Genomic DNA, 19,004 nt, shown 5'->3' on the forward strand with positions numbered 1-19,004 from the left:
CCTCCTCGGAGGAGAGGCTGAGCTGTGAGCTCTCCCACACTACGAGATAAGCTCGCTGGATCCCAGTATGGGCTGGCTGCTCAGGTCCAGGGTGCCCAAGGAGGACCATTAGCTCCTCAGTCTGTCCAGGGCACTGCCACCCAGCAATCAGGAGCATTTCCATTCGGTGAATACCTAAGCTTTCTGCACAGATTCCCTTTATTCTTTATGGCAGGTGGGAATAAGCAGAGGGTAACAAGTCAGGCAAACCTCCTTCTAAACACGCCTTGGTCTTTGACAAAAAAAAAAATTAATCCACCACTCTGAGAAATCCCTGGCATATGACTGATGATGACCCAGGTTGATGAAATGGAGACTTTTCTTGAGCCAACTCCTAGGACTTGCTCCTACTCAGTCTTGCCTTGCAGCCTGGTATCCTGCCCAGCTGCATGACCTGTGCACCCCAATCCCTACAGGGCAGAAACCATCTTGTTCCCTTGCCTTTCTAAATTGCTTTTCAGATCTACACGTATTTTGCTGGATGCTAACAATGATGAAAATACTTAAAATTCCCAATTGAAAAATATCCTTTATCTTCCTCTTTGCACTCTTTTCCCACCATGCCCTTATCTACTTTTCTAAATATTGCGCACAATGTTTTTAGTAAATAAAAAGGATATTAGAGTAGACAAATAATGTTTACCCACCAGCTCAAGAAAGGTGTTTCTGGCACCAATTCACAAGTTACAAAAATTACTTAGACTGAAAGGGACAAGGAGTGTCTTTTTGTGTGCAGGGTGCTGTACAAACAATGAGGTCCTGGTCTCTGACTGGCTTTCTGTGGCATTACCACAAACAATACTAATTCTTAAATACCTGCCTGGCTTTAAGCACTTAAGTAAATAGTTGTATGGATTGTTGTAGGACTATTCACATGCATAAAACTAAGCATATATTCAAATATGTTGTGAAATCAAGGGTCGAATGAATTTTGCATGCAAGGCATTTTTAGATGATTAGTGTATATGAGCTTACTTGTTAAGACCAGCTTCAAAAGGAGCTAATGTGGCAATAGTTTTTTGGGGCAGGGCAGGGGGGGGAAAGGAAAAGATATTTTTTTCAAGAATGGATCTAAAGAGACTCCTCACCAGAATCATGACTGCAGGGAAGAAAGGCAGCAAGGAATTCCCCCAAACCGGCGATCTCTCCGAATTTAACGTGAGAGCCGTGTAAACTCAGACCTGCAGATAATCCAGGGGGAAATCAGGGGGTTAGTGCTGAGAACTGATGGGGAATAACAACTGAAAGAGCTTTGGTTTTTCTAGGCCGGCGGGAGGTAGCTCATGCTAGGAAGCCTGCCAGCTCCGAGCTGATGCTGGGAGCTTTGTCTCCTTTGGATTGTAGGAACACACTTTGCAGTCGAACTGATCTGAGAGATTTTGATAGTAAAACCAGCTGTCTCGTTGCAATGATGTTTTTGTTCCATTGTCAAAATTTTGAGTCAATTCCATGAGTGGGCTGCAGCTTGTTCAAACCCTGAACTCAACACCCTTTGTGCTCCTTTGGCTTTTCCACTGCGGTTCATGGGATATCTCCTTCCTGAGGAAAGGGCTAGGTGTAATAAAAGCCGTGGGGGTGAGGACTTGCAGGTCCCCTCCGATGCCTCCCCAGTGCTGGAGAGGCAGAACTGGAGAGCTGCAGGCTGCCTCAGGCTGGTGAGAAGGGGGGAATAAGGAAGAAGAGCGGGGTGTGGAAACCAAACGCCCCAATGCCGCTGTGGCCGGGCTGCATCCCCAGCGAGCAGGTACGCCGGTGGGATGGGGCAGCTGCGTGGTCCCTGTGCCGAGTGCGGGGACAGGCTGGCACGGGCAGGGTGAAGCTGGGCACGTGGTGCCCAGGGGGATGCAAGGAGAGGGTTTGTGCGGCGGGAGGCCCCAGCCCCATCTCCCCAACATGAGCCTTCCAAAGGCGCCTGTTGCCCCTCTCTTGGAGGTGCAGATGACGCACCTGATAGAGGTGTCATCGGGCAAGAGCAAAGTCCCCCTCAAGGTGCAGGTGGCAGAGATTGCCTGTGATTTTGTGCTGACACGGGAGATGGGGAAGCACCTCTGTATGGCCACAGACCCACTCTGATTCCCTTGAGGAAATCGGAGCTAGAAGCAAGATCACCCGGGGAGCTTTTGCCCCGTGGGGAGCCAGGAGCTGTGTGATGCTCTGTGTTCGTGAGCACGGAGGGATGGCCTGTGCCAGTGAAGCTGTCTCTGCAGGTCTGCTGGACCTACGGCTCGGTGGCACAGTGTATGTAAGAAAAACAGGCGTCCCCAAAAAGCTCTTCTTTTTAAACTGGTATTTAAAAATTTTCCCTAGAGATCAGTAACGCAGGGACTGTGGTGAGAACGACGACTTTGATGGAAGTAGAGCCTGCAGATAGCACGGTACTCAAGCGTCCACGCTTTAAACCGTGAATCTCTTTTAAAAACTTGCAGCCAAAAGTACACTGACAGCAGCAACAACGATAAAACTGTAGCTACGGAAGGAAAAAAAAACCCAAAGGCGTTAGGAGAGTACCTGCTGTCGGTGAAAACACCGACTGGCTTTTGTCAGAAAGCGCGGAGGCAGCGGCGGGGACAGGTCTCCCTCCGGCCAGAGCGGCGGGTGGCAGGGGACAGGTTAGTGACAATAACAGAGGGGCTGCCAGGGCGACCCCGCGCTCCGGCCGGGCCCGGCGGGGTGCGGGATCCGCGGGAGGCTCCTCCTCCGCCCCGCAGCCCCGCGGGCTCTGGGACACGGCCGAGGGCGGCGGGCTGCGACACGCCGCGACCCCACGGCGTGCGGTAGGTGGTGTGCGGGACGGCCACCCGGGCCGGCGGGCAGCCCGAGGGGAAGCCCCGCCGCACTGTCAGGGGCCGGCGGTCCCGGTGACGGGCTGCCGCGGGGGGCGGAGGGGCCGGGGGTTCCTGCCCGGCTACCGGGGAAGAAGCAACAGGTCGGACGAACCGGTTAAAAATCCCCGCGCCGTCCCTCTTGCTCCTGCGTGTGCGGACGGGACGGCTCCGCACCGCTCCGCGCCCCTCCGCGGGCTCCGGCGGGAGGCGCGGCGGGGAGGAGGGGTGGGCGCGCCCCGGGCGCAGCGCGGGGTGCGGAGCCACCGCCCCGCTCCGCTCCCTTCCGCGGGCATGCGCGCCTGCCTCGCACATGCTCACTGCGCCCGCAGCGGGCGCGCACACTCCGCAGCGCTGCGGCTCCGCGCTGCGCCTCCGGTGAGTAGGAACAGGAGGGGAGGGACGCGGTCTCCCCGCGCCCGCGGAGGGGGCCGTCGGTGGCGGGCTGCCGAGCGGGGCTTTGCCTGCCGCGGCTCTTAGCCTAAGCGTGAATCCGCGGATAAATGGGGCGGGGGGCGCGGGGCAGGGCGCTACCGCGGAGCGAGGCGCTGGCCCCGAAAGGCGTCGGGGGAGCGCGGTGAGTCGCCCTCCGCGGGCGCGGAGCGCGGCAGCGCGTCGGGGTCCCGCCTGCGGAGTTGCGAGCGAGAATGAAGAGAGGTAGTTAGTCGGTGCGCAGCCTTTGGTTTTACCTTAAAACCGGCTTCGTTTAGTGATTACGTTAAAAACTAAAGCGTGCGTTTGAATAACAGGAGTTCATGCTCTTTTTCGCTGTTGCTTATACGAGGAGAACTTGTACTGTGATTTATTCGGTTTAAGTAAACTTTTCTTAGTATTAAATTAAGCTTGAGCCCTGTGAATGGCCTCTAAATGAAATTATTCATGGTGCACAACTACTGCTTTTCAGACATTTCAAATAATGGTATATTCTGTTGTATAAAATTGTAATTGTTAAAATACGTATGGTTAACCAATAAACAGTTTATTGGTCTGCATCAAATTTATTAACAGAAGTTTTGTTCAGCGTAATATCAAATTCACACATCTCTTGGTGCTGTTAAAGGCAATGGCAGGAATGGTTTATTATTTAATCTTTCTCGTGGACTTTACTGATTTACTGAGAATTGCTTGTCTCTGCAGTGCCATCCGTGGAAGGGTTCCCCCCCCACACCAATATGTTCAGAAAGCATGTCTAAATTCTTTTGCCTGTTTACATCTCTGTGTATTAGGGCGGTCTTGTCCACAAATGATGACATAAATTTAAATTAGTTGTTCTGTGTCTAAATTAATGTTTCTTAGATCATTTCATACATTTAGTGTTGCATTGTGTTGTGTTACTTTTTGCTACGTACAGGATAAAGTCTTTCTCCTTATCCTTTTTGACATGAACAAACTACTTCTGTTCTTAAAGCTGAATTTTTATTTCTGCTTTGAAATTCAAGGCATCATGTGGCCTCAAATGTTACTCCTACAAGTAGGAAAGACTTGCAGTACAAATGCCTTGAAAATAATCAGTGCTTGCAGCTTTGGAAACATTCCAGAAACTTTTTAAGCATGATTTGAAAATTCTCTTGAAGTGGCACAGCAGCTGATAACTTGATTTAATTATTCTAACTTACATCTCTTAGTTAAAATAAAAAAGTAATCTTAATCTGTGATGCAAAATTAAATTATGAAACTGAGTCAAATTGTCCACGCAATTTTCGTGTGTCTTCTACTCCCCCACCAACAGGTCAAAGCATTTGGCTAAATAACAAGTGGTGTACTCTTCTGGTTTTAGGCTCATCGATTTGTTTTGCTTTGCTTTGTTTAGTCCGCTCTCCCCAGCTCATTTTCTTTTAAAATACCGCATAGAGACTTGATTCCCATGACTCGCTAATCTTATCACCATTATTTGGTTGAAATGTTTGAAACGGGCTCCTGTTTCAAATATCTCACAACCTTGGCAGTCTTAAATTTCATTAGAAAAGCTTCATTAGGGAGGAATAAAAATGTTGTTGATAATTCCCCCTTCGACAATAAGTCCCATATTCAACTACACGATGTGCGGGGATACGCCTTGATTATACAAAGGAATTAAACTCAAGTATTCATATGAAGAACTTGATCTCAGAATATTACTTGAAGAATCTTGTGGGTGGTGTTGTGCTTAGCTGGCTGATATGCCAATTCTTTTCTGAAAATGTAATAATTTAAGTATTAATCCTGCAAAAATTAGTTGCATGTCTAACTTCAAGCCTGTAAGGCATCGTGCTGAAGTCGGTGTGGCTGTTTGTGTGTCAGTGTGTATGTGTGCACGCTACTGACAAAGAAAACAAGTAAAGAAGTTAGTAATTTTCTGCTGTCTTCTCAGCTGTTATTTATGATGTGTAGTAGTAAAACAGCTATTCTGAAATCAGCTATAATTCTCTTCAGTAAGATTTGTTTCTTCTGTGCCAAATTCTGCGGTAACCAGATGGTTTTAAGGTGTCTTCAACTGCAGAACAAGCAAGAACGGTGCTGAAGACTAATTATTCCTTGCAGTAAATTCCTTCTGCAATAAATTCACAGGTTGTTAGACTTAATCTGTGGAAATGATTGTTAAGATTACTTGCGCAGTGAAAAATGCTTTTAAAATTTTGTGAAAGCTAGCAGAAGTTCCTAGAATGCTAAGAAAATATTTTTGAATTAATTTTCCCTGGCTGGAGTAACTTTCAGTAGGGACGAACTGTAAATGAAGTTGCGAATCCAAATCCTTTTCATAAACAACGGAACGCTGCACTATTAACATGAAGATTTTAAATATATCTTGCAAGTGAGGGGGTCATTTGGTAGATCAAGTAAGGAAATGTAGTACTGCTATTTCCAATGTCTAGTTCCCGTGTGCGTGTGTATTACTCACAGCAGTAGCAATATGAACTTGGTTAGTACATGGTGTAGTCTAACAATCAGGTTCTTTTCATTAAACTTCACATTGTACAACACAGGACAGAAAAATAGTTACACAACAAAGGAACAAAAAATATGTTCTGAGTGATGAACAATGGCATATACAAAAGTAAATCCATTCAGGTTTTAGCTTCATCTTCCTTTTCTCTGGCTTAATTTAGTAAAAGGTACATGATAATTTTTTTGAGTGTATATGAACTGGGAAAAAAAAGTATAACTACTCAAACCTCTTGGCATAATATCCATTTTGATATGAACAGGTAGGACTCAGCAAATCCCTTTCCCTCCCATTTCTACTGAAAAGCCAGAAAGACCATCTTGGCTGGGACTGTTTGTTAAGAGATCTCATCAGAAAACAATTGTTTGTGGCAGTCTAATTCTTAAAACAATACTTCATCTTTATTTGCAGATCTTAACTCAAGTAATGATGTTTAACAAACACTTTGTTTTAATCAGGTGAGGATAAGCCCCTCAATTAGGATGCAAATAATTGCTCATCTGGGTTTGGTCATTTGGGGCCTGGAGGTGTTGCCATTTGCAGGTAGATCTGGTGCTACCAGAGTATTGAAGCAGGAGGGAGGAGGAAGCGGGAACACGGATTTAGGACTCTGCAGTCATCTTGAAAAACAGTTTTTGATTGCTGCATACAGAACCCGATCCAGTGCCCTTTTTCCGGAAAGCTGTTCAGTTGCTCTTGATTTACAGCTGCAAGAGGTGCGAGAGGAAAATTGGATCCAAAATAGTGGTCACTGCATAGATGGTTCCAGTGAGTGTGTCACGGAGCGAATATTTAATTAAAAAGTCAAACCTCTTTTCACTCAGTCTTTTTACTTGGACTTATAACTAATGTCTTATATTTATGTATTATCATATATTTTTTTCAAAGGTGTGTAAAATGGGAGGAGAAAGATTACATGGGCATAATCCTTCCCATTTAAAATTATTTGTTTGCAGCTGCCTAAGTCCTTGAATTAGGAGTCACGTATAAACATGTTTATTTAACATCAGCGTTATCTGTTAGATTGTACATGGTTCATTAACATGGAGAGAATACTTTTTGTTTAATAGTGTGTGGGAGCTGCCAGAGGTCAGAAGAGGTTGTTTGCCTGAAGTCGAGATGGCATCTTGGCTTTGCTCTCATTCTGTTTGTCACCTCTGCTGTGTCTGGGAAATGCTTCGTTAGTGCCGTGCTAAGGTATTTTCCTTGGTGTTTACGTACAGAGGCTCTGTGGAAAGCCAGAAGCCTGCTGCAGGGCTGCGGTAAGCTTTATGGGGAATTTTAAGGAAGGTTTGTTGTAATTTGTGAAGGATTGTTTTAGTTGGGGTTTGATTAGAAAAAGTGGCTTGGAAAGGGAGGAGCAGCAGGGGAGAGGGGAGCCCGGGACGTTGCTGTGGTGCCCACAAAGTGCGTGGCTGTAAATTGTGGTATTTTACGGAATCGGGGAGATGGGGGTACGATGGCTTGGGAAGTTCACAGTTTTGTGTGCCAGTGAATAATGTTTTGTTGGTGTGGCTGGGTCACAGTCTGACTCGGACCAGCCGTGCCTAGTGGGGATGCTGAGCAGAGACTCAAGAAGTGTCACCTCTGTCCGCCGAGGACAGGGCAGGAACGGTCCCTCACGGGGTGCTGTCCGCTCTTTCTCCTCTTGACTAGAAACCTGCTTGGATATATGAAACTGTATCAGGGACGCTGCAAATACCTTGTATGGGAGTAACCACGGCCTCAAGTTTGAAAAGGTTACTTAAAAAGTTCTAATGTGATTTATGTATACAAGCTAACGGCCATGCACTGCACACAGTATCGAGGGAGAGATGTGCATGCACACACCTATACACAATTTCATTTTTTATTTGAGCTTCTTGAAAATCTTTCTTAATGTTTGTGAATTTCTCTGGCCAAATTTGGGTGGTTGGGGCTGTTTGGGCTTTTTTTTGCCTTGAAGGAAAAAGGCAATTTAAATTTCTGTTAAGAAAAAAGAAAAAATAGAAAATTGACTTTTTATGATTTTTTTTTTTTATCGAGCAAGATAATAACCAAAGGGCATTGAATAAAATGAGCATTATTGTAGAGATCAAAGTGGCTGTGGAAGAGGCAATATGAATGAAGCATACCGCAAATGTGCAGTTTTTTTAAAAGCGTAACAGTAAAAATAGAAGGGATTTTTTAAAAAAAAACAAAACAAATCTGAACTTCTGTGTTGATTATAAGTTGTAACTGAAGTACGCTGAAGGCTTGTATATTGTTTTTAAAAAGCCAGCAAAACAGCTATTTCTGAAAAAAAAAATAGTAGGTTCCCTCAGAAAAGGAGGGAGACAGAAGAAAAATAAGTGTTATGTTGGGGGGGAACGTCTGGTGTCGGGGTTTTTTTCTTTGAATTATTTTCAACAAGTACTTACTCTGTTCTGTATTTTTAAGAAATTATGTGGACAGCAATTTTGTTTCTTTACCAAGGCAGTGAAAACACCAAGAATCCTTTTTATAATTTGGAAAGAATGTCAAAAGAATGAAGTAGTTAAACCTAAGTGTATTAGATCATACGCCTTAAATGCATAAATAAGCATAACTGCAATCACAGAAACCAATGTTAAAACCACCAGGAAAACTCACCCACAAACCCTAATGACTTAAAGGGAATGACCTCAGCCATTGTGAAATTTGTGCCTATTTGTTGACTGACATTTTTTTGTAGAGGCAGAGTGCGTGTTTTGTTGGGGTGTGGGATTTTTGTTGTTTGAAAGACTGCTGGGGGTTTTTTGTTGTTGCTGCCAGGTTTGAATACAAAGAGTGAAAATGGGATTGTGGCCCGGGAGAGCCTGGATGTGATTTGGGCCTTAGCAATTCGAAAAGCAGGTGAAGGGGTTGTTATTGATGGACAGAGACTGGTAGAAATTGATTGAAGTTTGTTTTTCAGATGTTAGAAATGGGCTATCATCAAGGAAGTTTCTAACTTATTCCCAGCTGGTTTCCTCTTAAGGAAATGAAGGTTTAAAGTATTTGGTTACAAACCTGAGATTTCTTCATGTCTGTGTCTTTGCGTGAGTGCTGCATGAAATGCCGGTGTCGTTCATCTCCCCTCTGCTTTTTGGAGAGGAAATTGATGCACGGTAGAACCTCAACTTGCCTTTGCTGCAACACCACTTAATAATTCAGGGAAATGGAAGTCTTGAATTATTTCAACAATAATGGACTTCTTTAGGAATGTTTTTAAACAAACCAGTGCTACAGACTGCAAGCCTGGTGAGAGCTGGGACAAGGTTTTTCTCTGCTGCCTGTTCCTGGCAGCGGGCTCCTACTTTTCTGGGCTACAGTAATTAAAGAGGGTCCAGATTTAATTGCCACTTCTTAGATGTGCAGGAAGATTTAAGAATCATGCTGTTTGGTGCCTGACTCTGTGTTCAGTCTCGTGGTGCAGAAATTCTCATTTGCCATACTTGCTTTTGAGAAGGAAAACAGCCCAGCTAAATAAATAAAAATCGTAAATAAAAATTATTTGATACTAGCCATCCCAGATAGTAACTAGTTAACCTACGGAGAGTTGATGCCTCTCTCTCTATGGTGGAAAGGGCAGACTTCACAGAGAAGCTCAACCGGTGTAGGACAGCCTAGTACTTCCAAACAAAGACAAGGGGACGTGGGGAAAATTTCTTAAACTCAGCAGATGCCTTAAAAACTGGAAATGCCTCTAGGATTACTCAGGCACCCACAAGAAACAGTGAGGGGAAAGTGGGGCAGGCATCTGAAATTTTTTTTTGTTTTTCAAATCGGTTGAGTAAGCAAAGCGATCTGGGGGCCCCAGTTATTTACAACTTAGTCTGCGCACCACGCAGAGAGCCTCATCAGCTGTCTTAAAGGCAAGTTTTGCATCTATTGCAAATTGTGTCTTTTGATGACACATTTGATTCAGTTTTTTTGCCGTGTAATTGTCCTACAGCTACTTTGAAATAACTTTGATCAGTTTGGAATATAGATCTGTATCTCCGGTTTTGATTCCCCTTGCGACCGCTCTTCTGTGCTAAATTACCATCTTCAGAGTTTAATTGTAACTATCTGACAATTGTTTGATTGTAAGTCAAGTCAAAATGTATTTACAGAAAACTTTACTTTCAGTAAATGTTGACAATGTGTACTTCAGTTTTCTTAATTATGCAAATTTATTATTTTTTTCAATTGCAGTGCTTGAAACAACTCAATCTTGCTTAGAATTGAGCAATACTTTTTATTTGAAAAAGAGGGATTGTTTTTCTACCCTTTAACAAACTAAAAAGCACCATTTTTTATGAAACACGACAGTTTTATAAGTAAAACATTTGAACGTTAGATTGACTGTCAAATTTTCCCTTTTTTCAAAAGGCTAACTTTATTTTTTGATTTTATAAAAACATGTTTTTGCTAGCTTATACTTGGTAAGTGCTGTTGATACTACTACTCTCCACTGAGATACAGACTTAGGAGTAAGTCACCATTAATGCTTGTAGCAAAATAGCTAAATTTTCTCCTTCCTTGTGTTTAACTGTGGGTAAATATATTAGATCCAGTCCTGCTGCCACTGCAGTTCCCAATCCTTTCACTCCAATAAGGGCCCCTTATTGAGAGGGAGCATTTTTTAATCTTTTGTACTTGTTGCACAAGTGCATTTAAACAAAATAAAATTAAAAAATCACACTGTAGCTGCTGTCAGTGCAAATCTAATTGACTTCTTCAGTGCCTGTCTTGCAAAACAGGATGGGAATCACTGTCTTTCTCTGCTAACCCACGCTCATAGGTCTTATTTGCAGCTCGGCAAGGATTTTCAGCAGAAGTTAGCAAAAGCTAAGGCACCCAAATCCGGGGGGAGGAAGCCAGTACGGGTCCCTGCAAGGGAGGTTCTGCAGCCCCTGCAGTAATAGTGGATATAAGCTCCTGCACCAAAAGGCCTTTGCAGTGATATGACTTAGCACTTGGTGTAACATCTCCACTGACCTAACGCTCTTTAGTGTGTTGGTGCAGTCACAAGTGTTGCGGGAAAATAAGGCAGGGGCGATTTATCTTTTTATTTGTTGAAATAAAATAGAGATCCTAATTTTGTTTAGCTTTGATAGCCTGTTGTGTAAATACCTACTTTAGAAGAGTCTTGGTTTTAATAAAATACAGTTCTGTCTGAATAAGAGGCAAGCTTAGGTCTCTGACCTAAAATACGTAATCGTTCAGCAATGCTGTAAATGTGTGTAAGCCTGTACAAGGCAACATAAGATATCTTCTGTATGAAAACTTTGTCAGACCTTTGCTGTCTCTCCTTAGAATGACTTTGCTCTCTTCGATGTTTCTGCACCTGAAAATGTTAAGTCGTGGTTCGAAAGAAGGCGTATTCTGCCTGTTGCGTATGTTTTAATTTTGTTTGTTTGGCAACCATCCTTCCTGTTCGCTGCAGCAGATGAATATAATTTGGGGAAGAGGAATGGATGGGGAGGGGGCCTAGGGAAGCAAACTGACTCTTTGGTTAAATATTTGAAATCCAGCACAACTTCTGGGCTAGATTAGTTTTGAAACACCACTTATGCTCTCCTGCAAAGTAGGGGGGGTGTGTGTGGAGAAAGAGACTTGATTTCTAATTGAAAGTAATAAAGGATGCTGCTGCTAAAAGTCAGATACGATGATGTTGGAGTCTGGCACTTCCCTTCTTAAAGCCTGGTGCTTCTCCTCGCTCCAGTTTTCCCTGCCACAAATCAGGATTATTCAATCACTTCAGCGGTTTAACCATATCTGTGGTGGAGGGGATGGTTGCTTTACGATGCACAGAAGCATTGTGTCCTGGTTTAGGACAGGAAGTGGAGAATGAATATTGTTTTGAACTTGAACTTCGCGAGCAGGCAGAAAGTGATTATCAGAGCCGGAACTCCCCTGGGAGGAGCGGGGGAGTGATGCACTGTGCTTGTAAGCAGCACTGTGGGATCTTAAATATCTAGTTGCATTTAACGCTTAGGTTTTACATTTCTGCTTTTTAATTGATCTTCTGCTCCTCAATTTTTCCTTGGCAAATAGATGAAGAAACAATTGCATGTAGACTTCATGTACTGTATTTATTGATAGACGTCCTCCTGCCATCCATTTGCTGAGGAGGCAGGACTCTTAAATTTCTGTCTTGGTCCTTTACTTTCAGTTGTAAAATGAACTCTTTCACTGCCTGGGTTACTCAGTGGGTCTGTTATACGTGGAAAATAGACTTAATTGATGATAAAGAGCATGTAATTGTATCTGAAGCCATTTAATTAGAAGCTGTGAGTAAGCCACTTGTGTAGTATTTAGTACTAATTATGAACTGTAGAAGTTTATCTGTCATATAAAATAGAAAACCCCACTAAATGACACAGTCTGCATAGTTGTGAAGTTAACGTTATGAGTATCAATTTTTTAGTAACCATTAAAATATTACTGATCGCTTTCTAGAAAAAAATTAAAAAGGCAAGGCTCTGCCTTTACTGAATATTTATGCTGTATTTCAATGGTCTGTGACTTCAGCAGACTACCTCTGTTTTTTGTGTTTGATTGGGTTTTTTTGCTCTATTTTGGCTGCTACTTTACAAGTTCTTCAACAAAGAATAAGCAGTGCAAGACTTTACCTTTTCTTACAGACTGTGTGGTATCTTCTGCAAATTTTTAAAATACCGTTCCCTATTAAATTAGATAATTAAACAAAGAAGGGAAAAGATTTTTTTGTGAAATTTTTGAAGGTGATACTTCTACCTATGGTGAGTATGTGGTTATTGGTTCTCAGGAATAATTCATTGTTTTAAAAAGAACATTTAAAATGTAAAAGCAAAATTACATACGAGTTCCTTATGATAATGTCTCCCTAGTCAAGTTCACAAGACTATTGTAATCTTACATTAATGCAGTTATGGGATTCTTTTATTTGTGGTGAAGTTTTAAAGGCAGTAAAATTAAGTCATTTAAAAATAAAATAGTGTGATGATTTATTGTACCAGAGTAGGCAAAATTCCTCTAGAGGTTTTAATATCTTCCACCTGGTATAGAAATGAAAAGAAAATATTCCTTAGCTGGTGACTAATTTGTCACTAATACCCAGGGGTTCCTTCATTACAAAGCAAAGATGTCAGTTTTAAGAGAAACGTACAGTAAAAAAACTGAGTGCAACTTCCTGTTGCAGACACTTACAAAAAAGAGAAAAATAAAAGGTCTGGAAAGCAGCCTCAGTGCTGTGAAGGAAGGCTCTAAAGCTATCAATCAGGGCAAAATGGTTGAGGAAGGATTTTACCTGCAGGCTTCAGTGGAATTCATTAGGACATGTTCGAGGAGGAAAGTCACTCGATATGACTCCGGAGGAGGAGCTCTGACATGCAGTAATACCCAGGCTGACGCTTAGTTCTCCTCCAAACTGCACGTACTGCATCCTGGTAATTGTTTGAGGAGGAACAGTATTGTTAAAATAAAGTCACAGTCTGCTTACTGATGGCTTTTGTGCTTTATCGCAATGCAAGTGAGTTGTGCTCAAGGCTTATAGTTCGAATGAAAATGCCACTAGAGAATATCTGCAGCTACTGACAGCTCAAACCTGACAGCGAAGATGACAGTGTCTCTGCCACATCAGTGTCTCGACAAGGCATTTTTCCCAGCGGAGAACTGTTCCAGTGTCCAGACACTTGTGTAGTGTCATCACTTTGCCTTTTGCTGCAGTAACAAAACTTCGACTCCACTCTTGTCCTTCCAGTGCTGCGGTTTCACAACAGCTCAGTATCAGGAGGGGGAGCATGAGCCGTTGCAGCATCAGGAGAGAGTAGAATGAGGATTTCGGTCTCCCTCCCTTAAGAAACAAATTCTGCACTTGTGTTTTATGTGAGTGGGCACAGTAAAATGTGAATATTAGGTAGAAGACATCTGCTTATCATGAGCTTTAGGAATGGGAGGTAGGCAGTCGGCAATGGCCTGCAGCAGCAGCAGTGAGGGCTTTCTGGTTTACTCTTCCCCTACTTTTTATTACAGCCCAAAAAGTCACCCAGGAAGCGCCTTAGCAGTAGATGTCTGTGATAGAAGTAATGATTCGGCATTAGGACTGCAGCGATGTTAGAGGTTTGGGAAGAAGTAGCGAGTAACTGCACCAAACAACGCGCATGTTAGAAACAACATGTGCCATGACTCTGTGGTAAACGTGTTTATGTAGTGGGGGGAAGCCCTGGCGTGTCCTGCAGGCTCCAGGCCGTGTTAGCACAGTTCTCTCTCGCTGGAAAGTGAAATTTAATCTCAGCCATGCTATAGCTAGTCAGAAAAAAGGAAGATTTTTACATTCTGTCAAAAGCAGATTATTGGAAAGGAAATTTGTTGGTTTTGCTATGCTTTCTTCAGTTTTAGTGTATTCTTCAGTGAGAGTACTGAGGTGAATGAGAAATGTTTTTGTATGTGTGATGGGTTGACCTTTGCCAGTGGCCAGACGCCCACCCAGCCCCTCTCTCACTCCCATCCTCAGCAGGTCGGGGAGAAAATGAGATGAAAAAGCTCGTGGGTCAGGGTAAAGTCAGGGATGTCGCTTACCAGTCACCATCACAGGCAAAACAGGCTAGACTTAGGAAAAATAAATTTATTGCCAATTAAAATAGAGTTGGATGGTGAGAAACAAAGGGAATAACTAAAACACCTCTGCCCAACCCCTTTTCCAGCCTCAACTCCTCTACTTCATTCCCAATTCCTCCATCGCTTCCAGAGTGGCTTAGGGGGTGAGGAACAGGGGATTCCAGTCAGTATATAACACTTCCTTTCTACTACTCCTTCCTCCTCCTCACAGTTCTCCCCTGTCCTGGTGTGGGTGCTCTGTGGGCCACAGTTTTTGTCAGAAGAACCGGCTCCAGCCTGGTCTCTTCAGGGGAATTTGCTCTGGTGCCTGGAGCCCCTCCTTCCCGCCTTTTTCTCAGCCCTTAGTGCAGGCCTGGCAGGCTATTTCTCCCACATTTTTCCTTTCCCCTGTGCTGAATTTTGCCCTTTCTTAAACACATTTTCAAAGAGGTGCCACCACCTTCTCCGGTGGGGTCAGTGGGGTCCTGCTGTGGGTCCCTCACGGAACCGGCTGGAACCGGCACGGGGCAGCCCCTCACGTCTCCTCACAGAGGCCCCTGCAGCCCCCCCCTGCCAGCAGCTGGGCATGGACACCCCATACAGTATGACAAAATCAGCACTTTATTAATTCATATCGGACTGTGATCTGGAGCAATTGCACATCCCGTCCTGTGGAAACCGCTGCTGGTTTTAGAGCATCTTACAACAAGGGAAGGAAGAGGAAGGGTGACACAGAAGGTCAGCTTTGCTTATCCTGCGTCCCACCTGAGGTAAGAGACAAGCCTGATAATAAGGAGCGGCCCCTGGGCGCTGAGAGCTAAAATTAGATCCAACTTCTCAAAAGTCTCCAAGCTGACATGAAAAGGCTATTTGGGCATCTTGTGGGCATAAGTGATCCTGCATGGGAAATTAGACTTGTGCTTGACTGAGGTTTAAAGACTGAATTTTTTCAAAAATAATTAATTGTACTTGTATAGTAACATGCTGGCTGTTGAAATGTGTTGTCTCTTAACGACTACCTGAAATAGGGGCGTTGGGTCTTCATTTTTAGGATCTTGTATTTACTAGATCTGTTTTCTTGCGACTTTTTTGGTTTTAATTTGCTTGTAATTTTGCAATCAATCTGAAGATGGGAAAGTCTACTGTAGAGTACCAGTCTTCCTCCCTGTCTCTCCAGAGCCCAAGTATTTTTACAGGTTTGGGGTTTTTTTGTGTGTGTTCTATTAATATTCATATCAAGAGTGTAGAAACAGCTGAGATGGTCTTTCCATCAAATGGTGACCATCCTCTGATTTTAATCGTGTTTCCAGGGCTTAAGCAACATCTTAAATTTCCCTCAGTTGTGGAGCTTCAGAGCTTTCCAAGCCATTAACCTGAAGCTTGTATGGCATCGTTTTTCTACCTGATTTACGCTACAAAGGAGGATCTGTGTTCAGTTCCTTATGAGCCACCTGCCATTCCTGGTGACGATGGTGGCCCTGTGCCTAGGAAGAGCCTGGGCTGTGCAGAGGAGAGTTTGGCTGAGGAGGTTAAAGGATCCTGCTGTTCTCAGTGCAAGTAGGTTTACTTTTGAGAGGGCTCGTGACAAAGATTTGCCTGTAGCAGCTAACAAGGTGGTAAGTAAAGATGACTACATGGTGCTAGTGTTTTCACGCATATTCATGTGCCAGATGCCATGATGGCAAAGTAACATTTTGTTGGGTTTCTTTCTCCTTCTCAGGAGAGCCTTACATTTATGCTTTTGTCCTGGGAAGCAAGTTAGAAAAGTCATTTTAACGTTAGTCAGCTCAGGAGAGAGCTCTATGTAAGCATTTTTGTGCTGAGCCTGACATGCCAAAATCTTGCCTGAAAATATTGTCTGCCACTCTACAAAGAAACTGTCAGTCTTTCATTAATCATTCAGTGGTCCTTTAACTATACAGTAAACAAAACCCACCAGGCCTGTGTTGTACTGCTTGCAGCCAATTCTCTTTTCCTCAGCACCTCATGCAGAACTTGGTCTGAAACCCAATCTAGCGAGGTGCTGCCTCCACCAGTCAGACATACTATTAATGGCCCAGATGTCTCCTTAATGAAAGGGGTTTGTTGTGCCAACACGATGCTCTCTGTCCTTCCTCAAATGGATGTTCTCTGTGTTGATGCAGATACCGTTACCAGAAGAAGTACTATGGAACCTGCAATCTTGTGGTCTCTGGAACATAAAATTCTGTAATTATTTTTGGCATATACTCTTAAAGGTTAGTGCATATTGGGCTTTTTTCAGTCTCACTGGAAATTAAGCTCTGAGTTGTCATGGTTTTTTTTTCATAGTGCCTCAAATGGTTGATACACCCTTGTGACCTTTGGAAGTGCAGTTTGGATTGTAATCCACAAATCAAATGTTAGTAAAGAAGAAATAGCTGGGATGTGACTTGTGGAGACATTTTTCAGATGGTCCCCTGACAGCAAAGTGCTTAGAAGTTGGAGTATTACATATGCAAAAGGGAAGCCAGGGCTTAGTTGCCAAAATCTGACTACTTTAACTTGCAAAAAGGTATGCACTGCCCTGAAGTTTTAGCCTAGAAGTTACACAGCAGTTCCCAACACTGTAAATTTGAAGATTTCCAGGCTCATTTAAGTGCTGTCAACCAAGGCTTGTGTTCAGTCTTAAGCATTTTTCACTTCAGTTAGGAAGGCCTGAAATAATCAGTCCTTGGAAAGGAAGTTGTGTTATCCTGACACAAGTTTAGAAGAAATATTTATCCCAGATTGTAAATTTCCAAAATACACTGCTCAAATTTGTTCTGCTGAATGTTAATTTACGATGGTGAAGGTAAGTGACTGTAAAGTCAATTTTCATGTTTAATTAGTTCTAGGCATGATTCATATGGTTTTTATTCTTATTTTAATTTCTTGCCAGCCTGTATTTTGTACTGCTGTGAGTCTGAGAGTTTGTATTTTGAAGCAATACTTGTGGAGCAGTGGCCACCAGCTCTCATCTTTCGGGGACATACTAAGTGCATTCTTGATCTGAGGATTTTAACTCTCTAGATACTGACAAGTCAGATTTACTTTCTTTTTTTGATACAAAAGAGATATAATGCAGTTGTCTTTAACAATGCATGTAATCTCAGAAGAGTAAAACCCTATGCTTATCCCTTAAAAAGCTCTTCAGGAAAAGAATTGCATGGAGGAAAGCACCTGCCAGTCTGCCTTCTCCTTAAAAATGCTTACAAGTACCCTGTATCCAGCCTCTATGTTCATTGATAACTAAACACCAGTGAGCAATCTCCCACCAATTCCTAAATGCTTTTTAATTTTCTAGTTATCTAGTAGAACTTTTTGGCTCTGTTTTTAACTGCAGTTAAAAACAGTTTGACTGCAGTTAAAAACTGCTGCCAAGGTATATGCATGACATGAAGTAAACCCCCAAAGTAGTTTGATACCCTACAAATAGGACAGTGCTGCAAATACCTAAGGTAGATGTCAAGTAAGAATTGATGACTCAAAGTCTGCTCGTGAGTGTAGTTTATGGATTAGGTGGGGTGGACATGGTCTCAAAGCCCCGTTAAATTAATCTGTTTGTCAGTTAACATTAAAATAGTGAAAGTGGTGCCAGTTTCAACTGTGTTGGAGTATTTAATTGTAATCCTGTGTTTACAGGGAAGTACAGGTAGCTGTCACCTAAGCAGTGGAGTAATTTGGGCTGACTGTCTTAGTTGGCATTAGAACTACTGTCACCCTGCGAGCAGTGGGACCCTCCTTACAGCAGTCGTGTTGATAGATTGCAGGTATGGTTTCAAGACTGGATTAAGCTCAGTGAGAGCTGTGTTGACATCAGAAGAAGTGGCCTTCTCAGCCTGGCTGTATGTTCCTGTTGTCTCCTCTCTGTTGGTGCTATCGGACATGCTACAAACTGGATCAACTTGCTGATCTAGCTGAGAAGAAAATCAGAATTAAAAAAATCAATTTGTTGATCAGGCTTTAAAAAGACTTGTGTGGCTGCAGGAGCTTGTGGCTGGACTTGGGGGAGAACAGGATTGCATCTTTGGTCAGTAGTAAGGTCTTTGAATTTTGGCAATCATTTGAAGCTAATCAAATCCCAAGATAGATGACAGTACAGTTTTGCTATTACCTTTGACAACTGAACTTCCAGGCAACAATTTGGGAAAGAAGTCAATTTACAAGGTGTATTCAACTTAGTTGTTGAGGATTAATCAACTTGATGCTTTAATTTAGGTATTTTTTTCATGTTCCTGCTTATATTTATGCATTTAATATATAAAATTCAACTCTCACCTGGCTTGGACTTAAAACAGCATGTGCCAAGTCCTGTCATCTGGTTCCCAAGGGCTCTTTTGGGTAGGTATTTTTGAAATGTGCATCTTAAGCACATTCCAGAGGAGGTTCAGTGCAAGATGTGAAGTTTACAGCTGCTTTCTTTTAAGACAGCCAGAGAAGCTGGAGGAAAATCATGGTTGTGTATTGAATGATAAGAGCACTTGCCCCAGTCATAGGAAGCCCAGGATGATTTCCTCCAGGTGCAAGCTGTGGGTAACATCCTCAGTGAGTAAGGGCAACACACTAATTTCATTCCCATTTGGGAGCTTGTCAGAAATGATTTGCCCAAAATCTAACACCATGTTAGTAGGACACTGATGATGATCAGGAATCCTTAATTTCTGGGCTTCTGAAGT

At 43.1% G+C, this 19,004-nt stretch overlaps 1 protein-coding gene across 8 annotated transcripts in view; it reads left to right on the forward strand.

Annotated features, from left to right (window-relative positions):
* The first annotated feature begins 1,684 nt into the window (after nt 1-1,684).
* The window catches only part of EYA2 (EYA transcriptional coactivator and phosphatase 2), a 95,764-nt gene continuing 78,444 nt past the window's right edge, over nt 1,685-19,004 (forward strand). For 4 of the 8 annotated variants that reach the window (XM_014943634.1, XM_014943632.1, XM_014943633.1 and 1 more), the window contains exon 1: nt 3,155-3,239. In XM_014943634.1, coding sequence (XP_014799120.1) covers nt 3,175-3,239 — 65 coding nt within the window. In that variant the 5' untranslated portion in view covers nt 3,155-3,174. Of the gene's footprint in view, nt 1,784-2,748; nt 2,814-3,154; nt 3,240-6,970; nt 7,047-16,523; nt 16,566-19,004 lie in introns of those variants that run through there. The other 4 variants (XM_014943635.1, XM_014943636.1, XM_014943637.1 and 1 more) reach the window with 4 other exon arrangements.

The sequence above is a fragment of the Calidris pugnax genome, unplaced genomic scaffold, assembly GCF_001431845.1.
Source record: "Calidris pugnax isolate Ruff unplaced genomic scaffold, ASM143184v1 scaffold118, whole genome shotgun sequence".
Taxonomy (NCBI): Eukaryota; Metazoa; Chordata; class Aves; order Charadriiformes; family Scolopacidae; genus Calidris; species Calidris pugnax.